At 43.0% G+C, this 22,223-nt stretch overlaps 1 protein-coding gene across 1 annotated transcript; it reads left to right on the top strand.

The window, feature by feature from the left end:
* Positions 1-19,517: 19,517 nt before the first annotated feature.
* Positions 19,518-20,060, top strand: LOC147886743 (chlorophyll a-b binding protein, chloroplastic-like). Its single transcript, XM_087395313.1, has one exon. The coding sequence runs from the start codon at positions 19,518-19,520 to the stop codon at positions 20,058-20,060; it is 543 nt and encodes a 180-aa protein (XP_087251439.1).
* The last annotated feature ends 2,163 nt before the right edge of the window (positions 20,061-22,223 follow it).

The raw sequence follows: 22,223 nt of genomic DNA, 5'->3' as shown, positions 1-22,223 counted from the left end.
TTCTTAGCCTATAGCTGTCCCGCATGCTATAGTAGCTATTGTTCTAGAATGGAGTTGTTGCATGATGTTTCCTTCTTTGGATTTTCTCGATGTTGTAAAAGCCACACTAATACTTAAGTGGCTCGATCCAATATTCTCGATCCTATGTGATGTTGGTTAGCACATGAAGTACCAACAATGATATAAGGGGGTTTACCAACAATGATATAAGAGGGTTGGCATAGTCGATATATTATGAGTATATGACAGAAGTTAAGTGTTAGCATACATATTCCTAAAAGCAAAGTCATACTAATTTTTGAAGGGTTGTGTCTAGGTCCTTGAAATGCAACAATGACGATTAATGAATATCTTGTTTAATGAAGTGCAGGGGTATCAAAAACTAGGCATATATTTAGTTTTGGATCTATCGAATTAGTTTGAAGTTAGATGCTTTACTTTTGTTGTGAAAAGGCACTCACACTGATCTAAGGAATATTCAACCCAAACTCTGAATTCTAACTCGCACTTGTCTACAAATATATACCCTAACTTTGACTTTTAAATTTTAGTCTCCTAAGACAGCTTAGATCTATGACCACTATGATAAGCAATTTGTCCAAAAAGTTATTCACTTTTAGATCTAACGTTAGTTCTGATATTCTTAGCATATATATGAGTTTTATGAAAATAATGTTGAAACACCACCAAAGTGTTGAGCTTTGGGTGAATAATGTAGGAATAAAAGTCTCAACTTAAAAGTTTTTTTTTAATAAGAAAAATATGTAGATTTGTACTAATACCAACAATTAGAAGTTCATTCAAGAATCAAGATTCTCCTCATTGAGAAGAAACCATAAAATACTCTGTACTCCTAGTGGCAAACCTAGAAAAAAACAAAACTAGGCTAGTGCGAGTAGCTCAACATGTGATAACAAAAACTATGGGAAACCACTTACAACTCAACAAGAAGTAAGTTCACATTTTGTATTCCCAAGAGGGCTCCATCTTGACATGTGAAGATGCAAGGTTGACTTAATCCTTATCGTCATTCACTCTGTTGCTCTAGAATTCTTTCTCACAAGCATGTAGCTCCTTTTGAAGTTAAGAGGGGGCTTCATTATAGTTCAAAAGCTATTTGTTAGTTTGTTCTTGTTCTTGTTCTTGTTCATGCACAAAAAGGAAAACTCCTTAGTGTGATTGAATTGTAAACTGTTTCTAGTTATCTAAATGAACCACAAAGAATGAGCCCTGATTTGAGCCCTAATTTGAATCCATAAAACTTGTTTGACTTTTGGTGCAAACCCCCTTAGGAGTATTAATTGCTAATTAATAGGCTCTGCTATCTAGATTTACACTACTTTCCAAACCCTTCTAGCATTAGGGCAAGCCATAATATATGGAATATGTATTCCTTGTAGCCAAGTTAGCTCTTGCAATTTCCATCTCCTTTTTCAATGGACTTTCTTGTAGCATTGGTTCACACAAGTTTGTGGAGGATGAGCGAGAGAGGGGTAAACATTTTCTCTGGGATGGTGGTCTGGTCCAACTTTCGGAGAACCTCACATTCCAACAGATGCTACACTCACAGAGAAGAGTTCCATCTATTTTTTAGTACTCTAAAGACCTCCTCTAATTAATAGGCTCTCCTATCTAGTTCTACACTATTTTCCAAACCCTTTTAGCATCACAGCAAGCCACAAATATATGGAATATGTATTCCTTGTATCCAAGATAGCTCTTGTAGTTTCTATCTCCCTTTTCAATGGACTTTCTTGTGGCATTGGTCCACACAAGTTTGTGGAGGATAGGCCAGAGAAGGTGTCTACCCTTCTCTCGGATGGCTTGGTCCAAATTTTGGAGAACCCAGCCTTCCAGCACAAGCTTCTATCATAGAGAAGAGTTTCATCTAGTGTTCAGTACTCTAAATACCTCCTCTATGTTAGCATATGATGTTGGGAATTGGAGGCAGCAATCCAATTGAAGTCTCCTTTGTAAAAGAAAGTGGGCCCCCCTTCCCACTAGATGTTTCCATTCTAGAGTCCCAATATACCCATAACTAACTCTAGAGCATGATTTGTGAGACCAAACTCCCTTCTAATCTTAGGCTAGAGACTTTCCACCTCATCTCTTCTTTGTTCCAAAGCTGTCCCCATCATTGTAGTCCCTTTTTGAGCAGTAGCATGACCTTTTTAAAACACTATCACTGAGTGGTTTATCTTTTAAGATTAATGAAATCCAAATGGAATTAATAGTCATGAAATTTGGCTTGCCAAAGAAGACTATTTGGCTCTTTCTTGCTTCAAAGTACTTTCAAAGAGATTGCCACAGAGGGCTACCTTTGGTGTTGCAAGATTCTGAATTGCACAAAGCATAGAGGATAGTGTATCTGTTCCACAAAACAAGGATACATAGGTTCATTAGGCCATGTCGACATATGGATGACCAACAATCATGTCATGAATTATGGCAAGGAACGTTTATGGAAAACTCTGTCAACATGGCTGTATGTTCGGGGCACACACATATCAAACGTCATGTTTGCTTCCAGCTAACATTGTGTAAAGTAATAGTTGAATGTCCTCAGCCTTGTCCTCCTCCACCAAGTCTCTTCTCATGCAATTGCCCTCCTTTTTCCCCATGGACCCTAACAATGAATTCTTCAAACTCTAGACATAACTCTACCTCCACCCCCCAAATCCACAGCCCACCAGCCCTTCTAAATCCCAGAGTACACCCTCAGGGATAATTCAAATGCCCTCTGACATTCTAGCAGAGGAACTACAAACAAGGAGGAAAAATCGACACAATAAGCCTCTTAGGAACCATCAGCAACAACAACGACTATGACCACAGACATTTAGGAAGCATACCCCAACTCCAACGCAAGGGAGTACAAGATTGTGAGGTCCTAGATGCATTCGCCACTCAGAGAAGGCTGGCTGCAACAACTCAATGGCTACACAATCCACTCCAGGTATGCCTATTAGGGGCATGATTACACCCTCCACTACCACAACACGGCTGCGTACCAATCCCTCAAGGAGCCAAAGGTACAAGCCTCTCTAGCTTTGATAGGCCTTGGACCCATTGCGAACTGCCGCCTTCCTTGTCACCTTGACATGAAGCTGCTCATGGAATTCCTCTAGGCCTACAACTCAAACACCAATGCTAGCATCCTTTGCAATGCAACAGGCACCCCCCACTTCTACCACCTCAATGTGGACGTGGTGTGTGTTGCCTTCGGCCTCCCCATCATTGCAAAAAGGTACTCCAAAAAGAAAAAGTTGCATGAGGCCCTTGGCCAGATTTGCAATTATCACCAAAAGAAGAGCAAGGGCTGCATCCAATTCTATGAAATACGACCAAGTGGATAAATCGGCATGCATGCTACAGTAGTGGTGGCTAACCCAGATAAAGCATACAGACCACCACCAATCAATCATGACCAACATCCTCACAAGATTGGCAGTGCCACAGATGACCAATTGGGTGAACTAATTCTACACCCCAATGCAGAAAGACCTCAAGACTCACGACAGGGTCCTAGGCAACCCCATGCTATATATGCTAGTGCTCTGCCACATGCTGTAGTAACAACCATCGATTGGATATGGGTTGGCCTACAAAGTAGCCACAGGACTTGTTCCAATAGAAGAAGAGGAGACAATAGTCATACCCAAAAAACCAATGATAGATCCGAGCACCACCCCCTTTAACCATCTCGCTCAGCCCCCCCTTGATAGCCAACAGCTGCACGCTCAATACAAAGGCCACCAAGTGTGGAAATTCCTAAGAAGGTAGCACCATCTCAAGCATTTTGCTCCACTCTCTAAAGGCAAGGCCACCATCCAGTGCCCCATCAATGTTGAATATTTCCCTGGGGACAATACTGTACACATTAGCCTCCACTGTGGAGCCCAAGGCACTCAAGCCACCACCTCTGCTCCATAAGTCTCGGCCTCAGCTTTTGCCCAACCCCAAGAGACCACCTCCATCACAACTGCATCTTCTTCATCCCCATGGGCCGGGCTCATAGAAGCCCTCCAATTTTATAGTGCACCCTAGTATGAGACCTCGGTCGGCTACATCACCATGTTAGCAGAGTGGCTTCCCAAGCCGATCAGATGGAGCTCCAGCCTACTACTACTGCTGGATGCGATGACCCAACTCTCACAGATGGTGCAAACAATTTTGCAGAGGAGTCAAGATCATGCCTCCCAACTGTCATCCTCTCTCCTCCAAGCATAACTCAGCGTGCACGACAACCACACACTTATGGTCACCACACAAGCTATCAAGCAAATAGCCCTCAATAGAGCAAAGGAATATCATGCCAAGATCGAGGAGCTAAAAGTGTCCCTCACCAAGCTCAAGGATGAGCTTTCTGCTAGTGAATCCCTAGTCTAAAACCTCATGGACCAATTGGATAAGGCAGAATTCAGCCTTCGTGTCGGGAAAGAACATAGGATGCAAGTCAAGGAACAACAAGCTAGACTCAAGGAGGGATCCAACAGATAGATCTCCTAGCATAGGAGCACACCCTCACATCACCATGCAAGCAAAGAACGAGAGCCTATGCACCTGTGGTCGCCCAGGGGAATCAACATTGGAAGACAGGGAGTAGTAGGAGTTCCAAATGTATCTGGAGTTCTCCACATAATTTGCCACTTACACTCTTGCCCCATGCACCTTCCCCCAAACACTCCAAATGCACTTCAACACACTCCGTGCACAGAACCTGATCTTCCAGATAGACCTCACCACCCCTCTTCAACCCAATGCACTCCAAACCATCCTCTATTGCAATCCTAACCACTGCCACCCCATCCTTGCCATGTCTTATTTCTCCCTTGACCTTCATCCTACTAGTCTCTCACTCCTTCATCCTTTTGATCTTTAGACCCTCGCTACCCAACCCATCCTTCTAAACTTCTAGGTGTGGTGCCCAGTAATCAGGAGTCCACAAACTACCCACAGGATGATGAAGTGATGCAACTAGCGAAGCATGACAAACTCAGCCCATGGGTCTGCACTCTCGAGAGCCTCTAAGATAACATCAACGAGATGCAGACCTATGGCTGGGCCTTCGTCATCCAAATGCAAGGGCACCGAGTTGCTTAGTGCTCCACCGCCTACCATCACCTCAAAATAATCATTTTACATAACCGGGTGCTATAGGCTTCCAGGACTCCCTCGAGTCCCTCGTTAGCAATTTTGAAACTATTCATGTAGCCTAATGTCATTGAGGAGGAAGGGCAGGAAGCCATAGCTATCTTTAACTCCACCATCCCAATTCTACAACCACCTCCTATAGATCCTACCTGACCCCCCCAATCTCGTCTCGGCCCCTCTCCCTTGCAAAACCTTGTGGAGTACTCCTCCAATGCCTCCTACACAAGCTCTGCACAGCACATGACCTCTTGGTCCATCTCCTCTGATGCCCTTATCGACCTTCCCGATGAGGTGCTCAACACACTCCTGAAGTCGACGAATTTGGAACCTATGCCCATCGATCTATCATGCACAGGGACTACTCGAGAGGAACCTATGCCCATGGATGATAATGATGTCCCTCCAACACCCCCTCATCCCCGCCCAAAGATGTCCAATGGTGACTCAATCTATAGTGTCCTTCCAAGACTTGCCTGACAGTGCCCTAATGAATCACTAAAAGGCTCAGCTCAAAGGCTCTACCGTCCATCTCTTCCAAATTATGAAAGTTAACCCCCTCACTCAGCTCATTACCTAGTCCTTCAATGACTAGCAGTGATCCCATCCAAAGCACACACATGGTAGTTACCACCTAGCCCCTGACATGCCTGTTCCCCTCACCGACTCGGACACCTACCTTCAACCTCATTGGTGTATCCTTTTTTGAAGGAGCAATTTTTGTGCTACTATCGCAGTGCACATAGGATCCATCCCCTTTACATGCTCATGGAATGACGATGGACTTGGGCCCACTTCTGCGAGCTCCAACAAAAGGACCCAAATATTCTTTACAACTTCCCAAAGTACAATGTTCCCAAGGAAATGACTAAGGAGGGATTTTGCTTCCACCTCCAGCCATTCAATGACACCTATGGCACTATCCCAGACCTTGTGGTGGTTGCAGTGGTCCACTTCAACCGCCTCATCCTCTTGCTTCTACGTGATCTCCCCACCCACAGTCGGCCCATTGATGAAAAGCTCCATAATCTCAACTATCAGATTGTCTTCAACCCTGACATCGGCCCCTCTCAATTCCATGACCTCCGCCGCTACCTTCAAGTCTGCAACTTCCATGGCCATCACATTGGCACCTTTGAGGACATGCATGCCAACCACTTTTGGATGTTTTGCTAGTACTTCACACGGATCACCCCCCACCAATTGGGCTGCTACACAGTCCTCCAGATAGTCCTCTCCACCCACCTACTCTAGCGTAGCTAATCTAAGGGCAACTCAACATAGCAGGAAGGGGGGATGTTAATAGCCACAAACAGGGAGCACGGGACCATATGGGTTTTGAGACACAAATGGCTCAACACCAAGCTGGGCTGATGGGGTTTGAGTTGCAAATGGCTCAACATCGACCTAGTCTTGTGGGTTTTGAGCCTCAAATGGCTTAAGATAGAGGTAGGTGTCGGGATCATCCAAATTGGCAAGGATAGCACAAGAGCCATTTGGATCCCATATATGGATAACAACAGAGCCATTTGAAGACAAGTGGAGGTTGAGAGAATGCCTTGGTGCCATATGGGCCCAAGTGGTTGTAACAAAAGAGAGATGAGAGAGAGCGGTATAAGGAAAAAGGTTGGCCCTCCCTTCAAAAGGTGACTTGTATAAAAGGCCAAATTGTTGACTTTGATCTTCATTGTTGTATACACAATTTTGGAATACAAGCTTCCTCTTCTCTTCCAAGAGTGTCTTTGGGTGTTCTCTTGTTTCCTTTGTAGTGCCTTGGTGTTTGCCACTCCATCCCCCTTCACTCTCTTCTTCTCTCCTCCCTCTCCCTCCATTCTTCCCTCTCCCCTTCTCTCTCTTTCTCCCCTCTTCCTCTTCCCTCTTTCTCTCGTGGAAACACATTGCAACAATCCGAGAGCCGCTTGTGTGTTTATTTTCTTGGGCTATAGTGAAGAGGCGAAGGGTTACTGTCTCTATAACCCTGTTACCAAGAAGGTAATAGTAAGTCGCGATGTGGTCTTCTCAGAATAGCCGCATCAAATGGAGGAGGATGCTTCCTTCCCAGACAACTAGGACCAGGATATCCATCCAGTACAACCACCAACAGCAGACCGAACTCCCCCAACAATGCTTGGGAGGATGCAAGATAAAGAAGATGAAGAAGAGCCTGCAGAACCACAATGGCAACGGCCATTCCCAAAGTGGGTAAAGCAACTTTTGAACGGCAGAGAACCTCCGGCCATGGAGAGAGGAGGAGGAAGAGAGAGAGAGAGTGAGAGAGAGAGGGGGGAGAGAGAGAGAGGGGGGGGGGAAGAAAAGAAAGAGAGAGAGAGAGAGGGGGGGAAGAGAGAGAGAGGGGGAGAGAGAGAGAGAGAGAGAGAGAGAGAGAGAGAGAGGAGGGGGGGGGGAGGAGGGGGGGTGGAATGGAGGGGGGAGAGGGCAGGTGGGGGGGGGGGGGGGGAGGGGGGAGGTGGAGGAGGGAATGGGGAGGGGTGGGTGGATGAGGGAATGGAGGGGGTGGTGGTGTAGGGGGGGGGGGGTGGAGGGGAGGGGAAAACTTGACAGATGGAAAACTTTGATGGAAATCCAAAGGAAGGAAGAGATGGTCACCTAAACACTCTCCAAATCCTTCTCGATGTAACAGGATTGTTGATGGCAAATGGGTGGTGGGTGGATGGCTAGGTTATTGCTGAGAGAAGGGCTCCAAGTAACTCACCCTATGAGGGTGTGAGTGTTGAGATATCGAGCTCCACTCGTGATATGCCAGGGTGACTGTTGTGCATTTATGTCACGGACTTGTTAGCTGCAGATGCGGTTGGTACACCGCCCATGAGAAATAGCTGGATGACAACTATCTTTATGTACTCTAGTTAGTGGCTCAGTTAATATGCCACCTAGGTTAGCTGAGTTTGGTTTGAGACCCACATATAGGGTTCATCTATTCCTTTTTTACAAAGAGAGAGAGTTCTTTTGGCTTTCACAACTAAGAAGAGGAAAACTATTTTCAACCTCCACCTTTGTATGTATTCCCCCATTTTGTATGTGAGAAAGCTGCAAGTGAGACTCCTTACTTCTCTCCCACTCTCTTCACAATATTCAGTATGCTTTAGACATAAAACTAGAATGAAGGTGCATCTTGGTTCATTTAATATCAATGCAAAGGAGTGTAAATTGAGAAATTGGAGCTTAACGCATGATATATGTAATCCAAGTCTTTCCAATTCTAATGACATTAGGAACATCTTCTTTATACATGCAGTTATATCTAGCGGCATCTTGGGTCATAGGATACCAAGGCAAAGGACTGAAAATTGAGAAAATTGGAGCTCTATGGCATGACATATGCTATCTATGTTGAAGTACAAGGGAGGGAGAGAGAGAGAGAGAGAGAGAGAATATGAGTGGTAACATGACACATAGAGTTACTATAGAATGTATACATCATCATCCACAATACTCCACATATGTCATAGTGGACTAAACCCAAAGCAGGTATGTACAAGTAAGAGGATAAGGCGATAAGGTCCCATATATTCCATATGTAGTACCAATGGTGCAATTTATATTCTCAATAATCCTAGGGAGTAGCTTTATAAATGCATAATCTAGTAGGTTCATTAATGGAAGGGAAATTTTTAACTTGGCAGAATTATAAGCCATTGATGGGATAGAATGGGATTCTAGCAACAATTATCTAGTATAATTACTACATATACATGTACAAAGGGGACATTTAAATTCAAAATCACAACATTTATAGTTATGCAAGATGGCTAAACAACTAAGCCGTGTAGTCTCTGGTGGTGACTCACATGTTGTGGGGACCTTGGAAGAATGCCGATGAAGTCTTCTACTCCAAGCTACTAATTGTGAGAGAAATGGAAGAATGAACAATCCACAAGTGTCATGAAAGTGGTTGCAAGTGTCATGCAAGAGGCTACAAGAGTTGTTGCAATTTGCAATTGTGAATCCACAAGAGAAGAAGGGGAAGAAGGGAGGGGGAGGAGAGGGAAAGAGGGAAGGGGAAGCAGAGGGGGAAGTCAAGAGGCAAGATAACATGAAGGTAGGTGAGTGACATTCACAAGAGGTAGGGGCATGAAGGAAACAAGACACGACTCATGAGAAAAAGGAGAGCTTGTATTCTACCAAAGTTTGCAAACAAAAACTAAAGACAAAAGTCAAACTTTTGCCTTTTATAGGGTTTTACATGTATTCAAGTGGAAAACCATGAGTGAAGAAGTCTGAGCGAGCCTTTTTGCAACATGTTCCTATGCATATTCATTCCAGGAATCATGATGGAACACTATTACGGTGGCATATGTTAAATACCAACTATATTATTCAATTTTAACAATACAAACTTTCCATGTATAGTATTTAAAGAAAATGTTAAAACAAGCCAAGGTCATTTGCAACCCCACTAGAATGATACATTATCTTTCAAAACATTCATATGTTTAAATTCATTATTTTTTTTCTCTATTTTCCTCACACCCAAATTCAACTAAGTTGGCCTCTCATGTATGTGATTCCATCCATGAACAAGGTTTGAACATATTGCACAAAACTTTTACTAGATGTGGGGTTTTGCCTAGTATATTCCTAACCGAAAAAACATTAAATCCAGATCATGAATCTAGGATTACACACTAAAAATTATAACCCACAAGCGTCATTTACATTTTGAATTTCAATGAACCAATCCGACCAATAAATCTACGTGTGCACTTCAACTTGCTCATCTATATGTAAGCTGCCAAGTGATATTTTACAAACCACATGCAACAAGTTTACCAGATGCAAGTAATATAACAAGTAAGAGTGACAACGTATGAAGGAAAAGGAATGCATATCATAGAATCTTACATTAAATAATGCCAACCAACAAAATAGAAGCTCAAGATTGTTTCCAAAAGCCAAAACAATTTGTACCTCAATTTAGATTTTACTTGCGCATTAATAAACTAGAGTGCACCTAAAAAAAGTTTTCCAAACTATCATCTCATACGCATAATGTCACAAAATTTGAGAATCAAAATGACAGCCAAAAATAAATATTGTGTATGTGAGATAGCACCAATGTATAGTAGACCATAAAGTATAACCATAAACTAATTCTCATTGATGGAGTCATCCACAAATAAAGTCCATCATCTCCTCTTCTCCCTCAACTCATAGTTATATGATTTGTCATTCCTTTCCATGTGCATGGCCATACTCTCTGCATAAGTTGGCAATTCACTTCAAAATAAAACTCTAGAACTCTCTTACATGCGTAAATGAAAGGTATTCGTTCAAAATAAAGAACAACATTTTTTACTCTCGCTAGTCCAATGGCACAACAACATTGATTTCTTCCTCCTCAGCATCAATGTCCATGAGCATATGCTACTGTGTAGATGATCCCACACCTACATAAATAGCATCCACCACTCCTGGAAGTAGTCCATTACATATCTCTAGGTCATTATCTATTGCCAAGCAAGGGTGACTAGAGTGGAGTGCAGCCCTCAATCCTAGTCATGTCCCTACCCCCATCTCAAGAATGGAACCATTTGGAGGACACATCTCCAAGAACATAAGTATGAATGCAGGACTCTTCTCAAGAAACCACGCCATGTACCTCCCTTGCCAACTCTTTTGGAACGATGGACTGAAGGCAAGTAATGTGGAAGCAAGTTGCCATCTAAACTCATCCTCTCATCATGGAGGCCACACCCTTTGCTGATTGCATGTTAAATGTGGGTCTTTGTCCTATCCTCCTCATAGCCATAGCATGGAAAACATAAGACTATTCAAAAAAGCATGAGTCAATTTCTATGTGATTTATGATATAGAATTAGAAGCAAACATACATCTAAAGACTCACCTTCACACCAATCCCAAGTGTGTCTGAAATGCCTTGAGGTTCCATGCTTTGTACTATCCATCTACTTGAAACAAATCAAAATATACCAAAATCAGACCCTAGCCTATAACCCACAAGACTTCATGAAGTGTTCAACACAAATAAATTTACCTGCAAGCCACCTCCATTTTTAATCTTACTACATAGCGCTCCACAGTAGGCAGAGTAGATGGAGAATAGAAAACCAAAGTCCACCCATTATCATCCACCACAGCTGCTAGCAATGGCCAAGGAAGAGGAGATATGATCTTTTGTCATAACATTCCAAGGTGGAACCTCTCCTTCACCACCTGTAGCATACCCTATGGGAAGATCCACAATGCAATAGTCCACACTCCATGTGCATTGTTTAGAGTTCAGTTTCTTCCCTTGTTGGTGTAGAAGTGCAAAAAATCACATAATTCTTGATATCCATCTACAAGTTGTGATTGCATTATCTCTTTGCCCAATTTAATATAGTCAAACTCCCATACCTTTGCCCAACTCCTAGGTATGAGGGGATATTTCCAGTGTGGCAAAAAAGACACTGGAACACAAATAAATTCAATGGAGAAAGGCTTTCTCACGATCCTAGAGTCATCAACTTTCGGAGTATTCACAAACATAATACATATCAAATGACAATACTAGACTAAAAGGAATTGGAAGACTTTAAGAAATATGTTTCAGCTTACCATCTCCATCCAAGTCAGTATTCTTCCGTCTCCTTGGTTTTGTAGGATCAAGATTCCCTATATTTTCCTTTTGTTTCTTCACCAACATCTTTGTTGCTCCTCTAGATTTTTATGTTGCTCCTCGGCCATGTCTCCAGAGGGTCCAGAATCAAATTTACATTGACCTTTTGAATGCCTTATCAAGAAACCCATGGAGCAAGTCAATCACAGAAAACTAGTTAAGAACAAGAGGCACATAAATAACCAACATGAAAAGTATACCACTCTAGCATTAATGCCTCCTCCTCCACACACTTTCCACTACTCATCTCTATCCACCATGGACAATGCTTTCTCTCCCACTCTGAAAGCCTTATAGTTCCTTTTGCAGTCATGTCCTCATGAAAGACTTTGTGTGTACATGCAATATGTGGGAGGCTTGAGCACTTTCCATGCCTTGCAAATAGATGGAGTGGTCTGTATCTTTTTTGTTTCCCGCAAATAAAGAATAAACCTATTCAAAACCCAGATAGTTGAAAGCATAAGAACACTATGAAATAGAAATTCAAGAATTAGGCAATGAAAGATGAATGCTTACTTAAAAACAACTCTTCTACTTGCATTCACAAGGTCAACCTGTTTTGCAAGTACAGTAGCCACAAACATGAAGGATGCAAAAGGCTCATACAAATCACTCTGATGTCTTGCCACAATATCCTCAAAATATTTGCATAGTGTAGGATGCTCTGGCAAATCCAAAGAAGAAACACCAACAAAGGAAGCCTGAGGAACCTGTGACAACAACCTATGACAAGAATCTGGTCCATAAAAACTTCCTTTGCAAGCCACCCAATGAAGGCATGGTCACTTGTTGGCATTCCATAACTATTCTTCAAATTCAAATAAGACCCAAGTAAAGATAATAATGAAAGCTACCTAGCCTTGCTACAAGAAGCAATGGCCACTTGATACAACTTGTCTAGTGTAATTTTAGCGGTTGTGTCTTCATATGGCAAGGACCATAATTTGTGAAACCAATCTTTGCCATGTGTAGGATTTATTATTGACAAAATCTGTGAAAACCACACCAAAGAAATTCAGCATGACATTTGAAAGCAATGCATAGTAATACTAGACAAAGGGAAATGCACAAACTCACCTTGTGCACCTTTCTCCTGTATGTTTAAGTGACTGTTCTTTTAATTCCAACTATTTTAACAATTCTTTCATCTTTATCCATTTCAAGAGGTAGCTTCTTACAAGTTGCTTCAAAATCAGATTTCCACTTGCCCTACAAAAGCAAGTATGCAGCAAAGCTATAAATTCAAACTATATAGAGGAAGTGATGAAGCCAAATCATAAAAAATGAAAGCATGAGGTAGAAATTATAAGAACTCACAGCATAAACCATGCGACCAAGAATAGCCTGTGTGAGGGGATACCAAACCCTTCTTCCTTGACCAATCTCCTTTTGCCATACAAGCTCAATATTTTTCTTCTCTTCTTCCATGAAATCCTCTAGAAATACTTGTGCATCACAACTAACAAGTGTACTTGTATGATACAAGTAATCTTTAAGATTTGTTATGACAATTGCCTCCTCATTCAATCTGGACAATGGAATCTGTTTTAGCATTAAAGTAGAAAATAGAAATATGTTCTTCAAACAACTAGTGGAAGAAAGAAAGATGATACTCACAAGTTAAACCTTTGTAAAGCTGCAATCAACCTCAACTCATTGTCAAGCTTTGGAGCTATAATATGTGCATGAATCCTGATATGCCTTGCCTTGTTATTAACAAAGACCTCCCTAATGCTCTCCATCCATGAGGTAGTTCGATGGTTTCCCTCCCACACATATAACATCTTGCAAGATAGGAATTCCCATGCAAGAGTTTGTTGAAGCTCTGACAAAATATGAAGAGGGGAGAGGAGAAGAGTGGAGATGAGGAGAGAGGGCACAGCTAGAGAGCACACCACAAATGACTAACTGTACACTAGAATTAGTTGAAAAAATAGAATATATACAAACCCTTTTAGGGTTAGGGTTAGGGGAGCTAACCCTTTCCTTTATAGCACTCTATAAGGTTAGTGCTATGCACATATGATCACGTAATGGTGCTATGCACACATGATCACATGATGTTGAGCGTGAACTCTCAACACCTTCCCTCAAGATCAACATCATGAAGTAGGCCTTCCCTCAAGATGATGATTCTGGGGAATCGAAGAAGGACTGAGCATTACATTCCATCACACCCCTTTAATGGGAATGTTTTTCCTCTGCATCAAACCAAGAGCTAGTCGGTGTTTCTCGAATAGCTCTTTACCGAGTGGTTTGGTAAAGATGTCTGCAACATTTTCTTTGCTATCACAATGCTGCAGTGTGATGTCACCAAGTAACACTCTTTCTCGGATGAAGTGCTCTCTGACATCAATGTGCTTTGTCCTGGAGTGATATACTGGATTTTTGGCCAATGCTTGAGCCGATTGATTATCACAGTATATTGTTGTTGGCTTTGACTCATCAAAGTAATCTGTTTCTGACAATAGTCTTCTGAGCCATATAGCCTCACATGCACCTGTAGTGAGTGCTCTATATTCTGCTTCAGTCGAAGACAAAGAAACAGTTGGCTGTTTGTTTGACAACCATGATATAGCACCTTGACTAAGGAAAAATGCATATCCCTGTGTCGATCTCCTGGTCTCATGATCTCCAGCATAGTCACTATCACAGTATCCATGCAACCGTGGATGACTTCCTCTGTATTCTATCCCAAATTGTCTTGTACCTCTGATGTATCTCAAGACTCTTTTGGCTGCATTCCAGTGAGACTGTTTTGGATTTGCCATAAACTGTGCTAGTGAGCTTACTGCATAACAAATATCTGGCCGTGTGATTGTCAGATATATAAGAGATCCAATGAGTTGCCTATAGTATCTGTCATTGACTGTAGGCTTTTCTGAATCTTTAGTAAGTTTCAAACTCTGTTCCATGGGAGTGGCTGCAATCTTGCAATCTGCCATATGAAACTTCTTCAGGAGACTGTCAACATATTTGAGCTGACTCATAAATGTGCTATCTGAATCTCTCCAGAACTCAATTCCAAGACAATAGTGCATAAGTCCAAGATCTTTCATGTCGAACTCTGCAGATAAGTCTTGTTTTAGCTTTCTGATGAAGCTATCCTTGCTTCCTGTCACAATCAGATCATCTACGTACAAAAGTGCAATAGTAATATCCTCCCCTTGAACGTTGTAGTAGAGAGTATGATCTGCATTGGACTTCATGTATCCCAAATCAGCAAAATACTTGTCAATTCTGCTGTACCAACTTCTGGGTGCTTGCTTTAAGCCGTAGAGACTTTTCTTGAGATGGCAAACCTGGTTCTCTTTTCCTGGTTCAACATAACCGGCTGGTTGTTGCATGTAGACAGTTTAGATAACCATTGAGAAATGCATTCTTGACATCGAGCTGATACACATTCCATTTACTGAGTGTCGCTAGTGATATCAAGAACCGTATGGAATCCATCTTTGCTACTGGAGCATAAGTCTCATCATAATCTTGACCATATTGTTGTGCAAATCCTTTTGCAACTAATCTGGCTTTGTATCTCTGAATACTGCCATCTGGATTGTACTTCACTTTGTATACCCATTTGTTGGCTATGGCCTTCTTTCCTGGTGGAAGGTCGCATAATTCCCAAGTGTTATTTTTATACAAAGCATCCATTTCCTCATTCATTGCAGTTTGCCATTCGGGCTTATCTACTGCGTCTTCGAAGTACACTGGCTCTTCTGTAGCCATGATGGTAGTCATAAGAGCATAGTTGGTGGTTTCCACCTGAATTGCTTTGCCTTTCTGAGCATATGTCAATCTGGCTGGTGGTCTGCTTTCCCTAGTAGACCGTCTGAGCTGCTGTGACGCTGATTGGGGTGTTGCTGGCAATTCTTGCTCTTCTTCATCAACCTGTTCTGTAGATGACTGTGAAGTCGATGCTTCTATCTCCTGTGTAGGTGAGGTTTTCCATTCTGATTCCTCATCGAAGATTACATCTCTGGAGATAATGACTTTGCGGTTGATGGGATCATACAATTTGTATGCTTTACTCTCGTCACTGTAGCCAACCATGATGCATTTGCGTGACTTCGCATCCAATTTCCTGCGATGATCATCATGTATGTGGGCATATGCTATGCAACCAAATATGCGGAGATGCCCAATGCGTGGCTTGTGTCCAGTGAATGCTTCATAAGGAGTCATTCCTTGTATCGGTTCGGTAGGAAGCCGATTAAGCAAGTAGTTAGCTGTAGCTATTGCTTCTGCCCAATACTGATTCGGAAGATGCTTTTCACTAAGCATTGCTCTAGCACTGTCTGCTAAAGTCCCATTCTTCCTTTCAGCTATTGCATTTTGCTGAGGAGTATCTGCACATGTGAATTGTCTTCGAATGCCGTGAGTTTTGCAAAAGTTCATGAAGGCTGAAGACATGTATTCACCTCCTCTGTCTGATCTCATGACCTTGATCTTTCTGCCTGTTTGGTTCTCTACCATGGCCTTAAATTCTTGAAATCTGGCAAACACTTCAGATTTCTCTTTCAGAAAGTAGACCCAACAATATCTGCTGTAGTCGTCGATGAAGGTCAAGTAATAAAGTGAACCATTGATGCTGCGGGTCTGGGCATAACCCCATACATCTGTATGAATTAAATCAAGAATACCTCGTGCACGAGAGGTACTTCTGACAAAGTTGGTTCGCTTTTGTTTGCCGAAGCAGCATGCTTCACAAACCTTTCCAAGAAACTGTAGCTTCGGAATCCCAATTGCCATATTTTGATTCCTTAGATCTAACAAGTACTTGAAGTTGACATGACCATATCTCTTATGCCATTTTGCAGATAGTGGCATCTGTTGCATTTGAGCTGACATGGCATGCTTATCTGGTACTGTAGCTAGCATCCTGTACAAGCGTCCTTCCTTGACACCTTTTGCTACTAGCTGACCTCTTTTGGATTTGTCTCTGATAGTGCATTCATCACCGTCGAAGATGACTTTGTAGTTGTGTTCCGTCATTTGACCTACTGACAAAAGGTTCTTGCTGAGCTTCGGAACATAGAGCACATCTTTGACTAATCCTTTTGTACCAGTGAAATTATTCATAGGGATAACACCTGTCCCTTGAACCGGATTCGGTGTATTGTCTGCTGTATAGATGACATTCTTTTGACCTTCTAATGGCTTCATTTCTGTGAACCATTCCTGATGATTTGTCATATGAGATGATGCACCGCTGTCGATGTACCAAGGATCCTGTTCCACTTGGTCGACTTGATAGCTGAAATCCTCTTTGGGATTGAAATCAGTGTCTTGGTGCATTGTATCAGTCTGATGCAATTCCTCACTTGCAAGAAACATATTCCCATGTTCATTTGCAAAATGACTGTGACTAGAATGTCCACCACGATGATTTCCTCTTCCTCGAGAATTCCCTCGATTACTGCTGGATTGACCGCCTTGGTCATACTGCTTCTTGCGGCAATCTCTTTCATAGTGTCCAAACTTGTGACAATAGTTGCATTGAATGTTTGACACATTGGTGGATGCATTCCCTCGTCCTTGGAATCTTCCTCGGTTGGAATGATTTCCTCTTTGCTGATTTTGATGTTGCTGAGGATGCTGCTGATGCTGATGCTGATTCTGACTTTGATTTTGACCACTTTTCTGATATGATCTACCTCTGTTTCTGCCTTTGCCTCTGCTTCTGTCTGAAGCTGTGAATGCCTGATCATTAGAATGACCTTTACGTGCTTGAATGGCCTGAGTCCTGAGTTCTTCACCAAGTAGAACTGACTGAAGTTCTTCAAGTGTTGGAATTTGGCGTTGGATGGCAATACTCTGGACTAGATTCTCATATCCTTCTCCTAGTCCATTCAGGATTACTTGAACCATTTCTGCGGGATTCATAGTCTCTCCTGCTGCTGCAAGTTGATTGTTGTAGTCTTTGATGCGGAGTACATAAGCATGACCGGTTTCATTGCTGTTGCGGAAACTCTGGTTGATCTGGTTTCTCAAGGTGAGAATCCTGGATGTGTTCTTGGACTCGTAGAGAGCTGCGAACATATCCCATGCTTCTTTTGATGTCTTGACTGTGTTGAGCTGTGCTAGCATGACATCTTGCACATTCTGCTTGATCAGGTGATAGGCATACTTGTCTTTCTTATCCCATTCTGCTTGAGCTCGGGCAATGGCAGGATCTGCTACTGGTGCGGAAACTGTTTGTGTAGATGTAGATCCCGATGTAGATCCCGTTGCTGGTGCTGTGACAACAGATGGAGTAGAGCTACTGGTGGCTGGATCGGCCAATGGTCTAGGTATGGATCCATCGACATACTCCCATTTGTCCTGAAGCACAAGAATGGTCTCCATTCGGTATTTCCATGTACCGTAATTGGAGTTGTCTAACTTAGCAGATGCCTCCAGATTGAGGTTGCTAGTCGACATGGTGCAAACAATGTACTCAAAAAGTGTCCTGGAAAACTCTGTATGAATCAACTGCAAATACACTGAAGATGCCAAGTGAAATCTCTGTACCGTCGGTGAAGATAGAACTGCAATAAATAAGATCTGACCTGTATTACAAGGCTTGTGGCAATGATGCCGGGAATAGCCAAGAGGCTTTACAAGGCTGAAAAATGATGTGCACGATGCCGTGAGATAGCCAAATAGGCTTTACAATGGTGGCATGTGTGTGTGAAATCAAGTGCTATCTGCCCACTGAATCAATCTGCAATGCCTCTGAACTCTGAAGTCTGCTCACTGAACTGATGAACGTAAGATTTCAGGTAATGTAATGATGTGAAATCGGATGTGAGCGTATGGACTGACTCCGAGTAGGTACTAGTCGGGAATTTCGGGCATGGCTTAGATTGGCAACTTGGGGAATTCAAAGCGTCCCCTCTATGGCGATCTAGTCTACTCTGATCTAGATCTAAACCAACCGTCGATCGATGAAAGAGCAGCAAATAATTCCTTTTCCTTTGTTCTTTTTAAGTGCTGGGTTAGATGCGTCGATGTAGAGGCAAATGTGCGTGAAGGAAGTGGTTTTGTCGGCGAAGCTCAAATGTGAGTGTAACTTGCGCCGAAATGTGCGCGTGATGTAACGAGCGCGTAGAGCACGAAAAATCGAGCGACTTTCCTTTTTGGAGCACCCTCAAATTCTTCCTGGATCAAGAGATATGACTTGATCTAGGTGGAGGGGCAAAAGGAGTGCAAATGGTGCTCAATGATGATGTGTCACTGTGAGTCACATGCAGTGATGATGTGGCACTGTGCTTAGCAAGAGGTGTGCCAGTGAAGCTCTGTGCTGAGGTGGCAGTGCTGAGGTGTCACTGATGACGTGGCACTGATGACGTGGCACAGATGATGTGGCACAAGTGACGTGGCAAATGACGTGGCACAGATGACGTGGCACAGATGACGTGGCAGTGATGACGTGGCAGTGATGACGTGTCACTGATGACGTGGCACGTGACGTGGCAGTCGGTGACGTGGCAGTTGACGTGGCAGTCGGTGACGTGGCAGTGTGGATAAGGATGCCACGTGGCTGATCCTTGACCACACCTGTGTGTGTGGTGACCCTGGGTGGATAGGGTTGGTGATAAGGTAGATGCCACGTGTCACAATGACGACGATCGGAATCTTTGAGATTCTGACGGAATCTCAAAGATTCCGTCTTCTTCTTCGTTGCAGCTTCGTAGATAGCGGTCGTTCGTCGCTTTGCTGAAAGCCTCAAGTCGTCGATGCGATGGAGTTTGCAGCTCTGTCCTCCTCCTCCTTGGTCGGCCAAACCTCACTCAAGCTGAGCAATGAGCTCGTTCGCAAGGTCAGCTCCAGTGATGCCCGCATCTCGATGAGGAAAACTTCGTCTAAGAAAGCCGCTCCCTCCGGCAGCATCTGGTATGGCCCTGACCGCCCACTGTACCTTGGCCCATTCTCTGGATCTCCCCCGTCTTACCTCACTGGCGAGTTCCCGGGTGACTACGGCTGGGACACGGCTGGCCTCTCTGCTGACCCTGAGACGTTTGCCAAGAATCGTGAGTTGGAGGTCATCCACGCTCGATGGGCTATGCTCGGAGCTCTTGGCTGCGTCACTCCCGAGCTCTTGGCCAAGAACGGCGTCAAATTCGGTGAAGCTGTCGTTGGAGCTGGCGGCTACTGCTGCAATTTGATCAGGTTGTCAAGCAGATGGATTTCGTGGAGGAGTCGCTTCGTTGAGGCTGAGGAGGCCGCTAGGTCCTCAAGCGTTGGTCGTCGCCGGTGGCTGCGTAGATGGCGAGTTGGTCGATAGAAGAGCCGTAGGAGATCGTTGGTCGTTGCCGGTGGCTGCGTAGATGGCGAGTTGGTCGATAGAAGAGCCGTAGGAGATGCAATGCAAAGTATTGCAGGAGCTGCGTTCTTCGAAGGAGGCTCTTCTTCAAGAAACTCTCACAAATCTCAATAGTCTCTGAAAACTCTCTTTTCTCTCCACTCAAGACACACTCAAATAAACTCTCTCAAATGACGGAAATCTCTCAAGAACACATGACGGAAATCTTCTTCCGATGGACGGAATTTTCTCTCAACGGAAGAGAATGGAACACTCAATCTCTCAATCTCTCAATCACTCTCACAAGAAGGATGGCGCCTCAACGGAAGGCAGAACCATGCTCTGATACCATGACAAAATATGAAGAGGGGAGAGGAGAAGAGTGGAGATGAGGAGAGAGGGCACAGCTAGAGAGCACACCACAAATGACTAACTGTACACTAGAATTAGTTGAAAAAATAGAATATATACAAACCCTTTTAGGGTTAGGGTTAGGGGAGCTAACCCTTTCCTTTATAGCACTCTATAAGGTTAGTGCTATGCACATATGATCACGTAATGGTGCTATGCACACATGATCACATGATGTTGAGCGTGAACTCTCAACAAGCTCATGCTCAATCTCATCATTCACAGCATGCCAATGCTTATCCCATGAAGCTCTTATCTCATCATCCACCTCTTTGGTTGTCCCATCAGACATCCCAACTGAAATAATAAAGGACCCCTTTGTGGGGACATATTCCTCTATCTCAAATGCTCTCTTGAGAATGGAGAAGTCATTCCTAAGTTGTCTCACCTTAGGGTTGATAAGTAATCTGCACAAAGGGATACGAGGAGGTACCATTCCTCTATTGATAGTTATGGACTCAATGAAATCACTTCCAACATTACTATCCATTGATTCAGGGACAAATTCATCACCTTTCATATCACCCTTAGCCTTTCCACTGTCGTTCTTGCTAGCATACTCTTTCTCCAGTGACATCTCTTCAACCTCCTCTGCATTTGGAGATTTGGCTTGTGTGTCAGAAGATGTGGGGGATGGTGTTGTTGGTGCTTGCTCTTTCTTTTTAGTAGTCTTTTTCTTCTTACCACCAACCTATCCACCTATTGGAGATTTTCTCTTTCTTGACCTAGTCATGACTTCTAGCATACACAAAAGAAAATTGGATATTAGATCTCAGCCACCATTCATTTTTTATTGTACTTTGAGGAAAAGCAAGCCATTGAGTGAATAATGAATCAAAGAATGCAACTGAACAAAAGAGAAATACCTAGTGATCTTGGACCTTGGGCTGATACCACAAACAATTCAGTTTCCAATATTCCAACCAACACTCTACAAAGAGAGATTCAAGAAAGTCAAGAACATGTATTGACATAGGAGCATAAGAACAGCAAAGAGAAACCACAATGTGAGAAAAAACTAATGCACAATCCCCCTATTCCACCCAAATTGAAATTACAAAAGGAGAAATTCCTAAGGAGCTAGGACCTCTATCCCATTCCCCCCAAAAATGACAACCTGCATATAGTGGTTGAAGTAAAGCTAGGAATAATTATTGGCATAGCAACTAGAGAATTATGAAAGTAAAGATTTTACAGTTGGAGCATTTGAAGCAATGGGAAGTTACAACAGTCTACATCTAGTTGTAGATGTCTACAAAAGGATATACTTGCACATATCCATGTGGCTGATACACTAAGAATGATAGTGGAATGTAGCCTCTACAATCTTTTGAATGCAGCCCCTTCCCCTATTCTGCCAGTGGAATATGATAGGGAGGCCTTCATGAAATAAAAAATGGTTGCTCTATGTTCTTTCAAATGCTACTCTCTATGCACACTCCATGTGTTCTATGTGCTCTCATGAAAAGCAAGAATGGCTACTCATTGCTGCTCTATGTGCTCTCAAATGCTACATATTTGTTTCTAACATCACTTGCCCTATATGCTTTAGCTCATGGATGCCCAAGCTTGTAGCTTGGCTATTCCACAATCCTAGTCCAGCTACAATGTATTTTGACCTAGCTACCAAGGAAGATTCTACTTAGCATACTAAAGTTCACTGAAAGGGCTACTTTATGTCATGGCTGGTCTATATGCTCTTTGCTACTCCATATTCCTTCTAGCATCTCCTTA

This window comes from Dipteris shenzhenensis, chromosome 24 (genome assembly GCF_047967505.1).
Source record: "Dipteris shenzhenensis isolate YYH24624 ecotype China chromosome 24, Dip_SZ_1.0, whole genome shotgun sequence".
NCBI lineage: Eukaryota > Viridiplantae > Streptophyta > Polypodiopsida > Gleicheniales > Dipteridaceae > Dipteris > Dipteris shenzhenensis.
This window is presented reverse-complemented; position numbering and strand designations above follow the sequence as displayed.